The sequence below is a fragment of the Nicotiana tabacum genome, chromosome 16, assembly GCF_000715075.1.
Source record: "Nicotiana tabacum cultivar K326 chromosome 16, ASM71507v2, whole genome shotgun sequence".
NCBI classification, from domain to species: domain Eukaryota; kingdom Viridiplantae; phylum Streptophyta; class Magnoliopsida; order Solanales; family Solanaceae; genus Nicotiana; species Nicotiana tabacum.
In genome coordinates, this window is record NC_134095.1 from 9,212,155 (window position 1) to 9,215,945 (window position 3,791).

At 34.2% G+C, this 3,791-nt stretch overlaps 1 protein-coding gene across 1 annotated transcript; it reads right to left on the reverse strand.

The window, feature by feature from the left end:
- Window positions 1-2,040: 2,040 nt before the first annotated feature.
- Window positions 2,041-3,181, reverse strand: LOC107816351 (uncharacterized). The gene has a single exon (XM_016642055.2). The coding sequence runs from the start codon at window positions 2,990-2,992 to the stop codon at window positions 2,216-2,218; it is 777 nt and encodes a 258-aa protein (XP_016497541.1). The 5' UTR covers window positions 2,993-3,181; the 3' UTR covers window positions 2,041-2,215.
- Between the last annotated feature and the right edge of the window lie 610 nt (window positions 3,182-3,791).

The window sequence follows — 3,791 nt, forward strand, 5'->3', positions numbered from 1 at the left end:
GTATTTGTCCATGTCTACTCCTTTTATTACAGGCGAAACTCCAGGGATTTGCTCAATACGCTCATTTTGTTCCTTAATCTATTTCTGCAAGGTTAGTACTAAATTTTGCAAATATGAATTATTTGAATTACCTGGTCCTCCTTCCTGTGGTTCACTGTTGGTTGCTCCATTTCCAGAATTAACAAGACCAGAACGGGAATTCTCCAATGTATTATTATTAGGAGTTGGTGTGGGTGGTGCAGCAGGCAATCGACTAACTAGAGCCTGAAGAGCTTTGCCGACCTGTGCATCAATTAGCTTTTGTAAAGCTTCATTTGTACCTCCTTCAAAGTGTTCAGATTGTTCTTGTTGATCAGCACGGGATTCAGTAACAGGAGTGCCTTCACAAGATTGACGTGGTGAATCTGGAGGGGAGGGAACCACGTCACCTTGATTTTAGTGGATTTGATTTTCATGGTTTCCCAATGTGTTATTACTGTTATTGTCGGTGTTGTTGTTTGACATGGTGATAACAATGGACAAGATATAGCTTAAAAGAAAAGATTATCGGATTTCCGGTAACGGAACCAATTTGTTTAACCAAAAATCTGAGTCTTTGGTCAAAGCTGAAAAGAAATTCGGGTTACTGATAATCAGGAGACGAAAATAAAATACTTTTGAGTATGATGGTAAAGCAGTAAATAATTTTGTATTTCAGTAAGATCCCAATAGTATTTCGTATCCTTATAGATGGTGAGTTCTTCTCCTTTTATAGCTAATTCTAGGAGAAGATGTAATGTCTTTGTCTTAATGAGGCAATTATGAGCAATAAATGACATTAAAAGAAACGTTACACAATCATTTCTTTTTAAATCAAATATTCTAACGTATTTGATATTTAATGCTGTATTTAGACTCTTTTACGTCATCAGATTCGTATCTTCAACTTCTTCCGATCTTCGGTCTTTAAATGACTTGGATAGGTACGAGACTCGTACCTATTTTAGTAACGGTCTGCACCTATGTTGCTTTCTTTTTCCCTTATCTGTTGTCGCCCGTGCCTCTTGGCTATTTATTGTGTTTTGACCGTTTGACCAGTCCACGTGTCATGCCACATCACCTACAATGTAAATTCAGTTTTTTCCCAATACACATTGATTGAGCACCCATAACTAAACTCTTTTTTCCTTTTCTTTCAAAATTTTTATCAGTGAGCACCCACGACTTTAAAATTCTGGATCCGTCACTGCTTTAATACATAATGTGTATATCTATACTATATTAAAAGATATATATATATATATATGAGAAATAAATACCAAAAAAATATTATTATAATAAAGTATTATTATAAAGAACTGTTCTAGTCGTGGCAAAAGAGCTAGTTTGAGGCGTCCACAATTATAGTGTCTAAAAGCTGATTTATTGGATCTTGTTTTTAGATATTTTGTAAGACCTATAGACCATTTAAATCCTCCAATCAAAACAGGTGAAATGTGGATTAATGACAACTAAATGTACATTCGGTAAGTGGGGCAATGTTCTACCAAATATAGAATGCTTAGAAGTTCGACTTTATTGAAATTTCAAGACTTGCAACTTGTATTATCACCCTATCAATTAGTAGCTGGATAATAAGTATCGCATGTATAAGTTTATGTGGGTTCTATTAAAAAAAAAAGTTAAAATAATTAAGTTAAAAATGTCTTTGAACAAACACTCTTAACTTAATATTCACATCGTCCAAATTTTGAATTTACTACGGTAAATAATATACCACCTATTTTGATGAATAAAGTAACTTATAAGATAATTATTGACGATTTATTCCTATATGATAGAAATTGATTAATTAAACGACCAAATTCCTCATCATTTTCTCTCTTGTATTTAACGTTTTAATGAAAAGTTAGTTATCCCAAAATTTTGGTAAATTAAAATGGAATATTCTCTCCTTGACATCTATGCACAGACTATTAGAATTTGGTCGTTTGGTACTACCATAGGTTAGACAAAATTTTAGTCAACAAAAGATAATTAAGTAGTTATAAATGGTTGATAGGGATGGAATTCCAGCTTAATTAAACTAGCAGAACATTTTTTACATGTAATTATCAATTTATAAGCAAACTTATAAACAATCAAATTGATTATCAAAGCTCAAAGCCGACATTAGAATTGACAAATAATAAAAAGAAACAATTTGTAATTCTTTTTTTTTTCTTTTAAATGCTAATTAAGGAAACCCCGTAGAAGCGCCAGAAAATGACGAAGCAACATATTCCCTCACTTCTTTAGCAATCACATCTCTCATGACATCCCAAAACCCCGCCGGAAAACTCTCCGTTTTCTTCTCCGGCAACTCATTGCCGCCCATTCCCGGCGGCGCTAAGGACAAAGTCGTCATTGGGTCATCAAATTCCCTGCTACAATTAGTCGTAACAACATTATTAATAGGAAAATTCCCTCTAACTGGACTGTCATTAGCATTCATATAATCCATGCACGGCCCAGATTCCGATGTTGACCCGTTAATTTTCACATCAGAAAAAACAACTGAGCTCTGATTTTGCTGCTGAAGTAACTGTTGGTAACGTCTCTTTAGTGTCGAATTCCAGTGATTCTTAACAGCATTATCAGTCCGACCCGGAAGTAATCTTGCAATAGTAGCCCAACGATTTCCATATTTTGCATGAGCAGCCAAAATGGTGTCATCCTCAGTTTGCGAAAATGGCCGGTGTTGCACATTTGGACTTAATTGATTACACCATCTGAGCCGGCAAGATTTACCGGACCTACCCTTTATATATTTACTAATTAAAGACCAATTTCTAGCGCCATATCGCTCAACAAGTTTTGTTAAAATCTTGTCCTCTTCAGCACTCCACGGTCCCTTAATTCTCTCGGATTTTTTCCCATCTCTTGGTGTTTTACCAGAAAGTGAAGATTCAGATGAAGATGATTCACATGAAGATGAAGTAGTAGATGTCGAACACCTGTTTAAAAATTCCATTTTGCAAAAATAACCACAACAAGAAAGATAGTTAAGGGGAATTTTGAAAATGGACTTGTTGTGTTTGGGTTGAATACCAATGGTTAGTTTAGTGAATAAGTGGGGTTAGAGTGATGTAAAGGGGGTATATATAGAGGCAGAAATGATAAGAGTTTTTTATTATTATTTTTTTTATTTTAAAGAAATGATAAAGAGATAGTTTGTATAATTGAGGGTGCATGAATATAAGCCAATGGCTTTTTTCAGACTATTTAGGTGGAATTAGAGATTTTGGACTGTGGTGAAGGGGTTGGTTCTTGGAAACTGCCTTATGTAAAGTTGGTAGGGGTTATAACTTGTAACTAAAAAGGGTGCGTGGATCTGCAACCAGTTGTTAAGCACATACTCAAAAAACATAGGGTATTATTATATTATAGTTTTATGTGATATGAACAGATTTGTCGCGGCTGGTGGTGTTTTGTCGTTATTAGTACGTAGATTGACAAATTTGGATATCCAATTATCTAGGGGGAGGGAAATAATTACTACTATTCTTATTATTAATATTAGGTCAAGAAAATGAGAGACCTAGTTAGATACATTGAATAGAGTGTTACTATTGAAGGTTTAATTTTTAAGTATTATTATTGCGTCAATTTCACTGCATTTTCTTTTGTCATATAGTCCAGATTCATAAATGAATCCTTGGGATCTTTAATTAGCGATCTTTTTGTGTACAACTTCCGTACAACAACAATGGTACATGGTTCCTACAAGAATCACAAAATGGATCAATATTATGTCAGTCACAATTAATCTT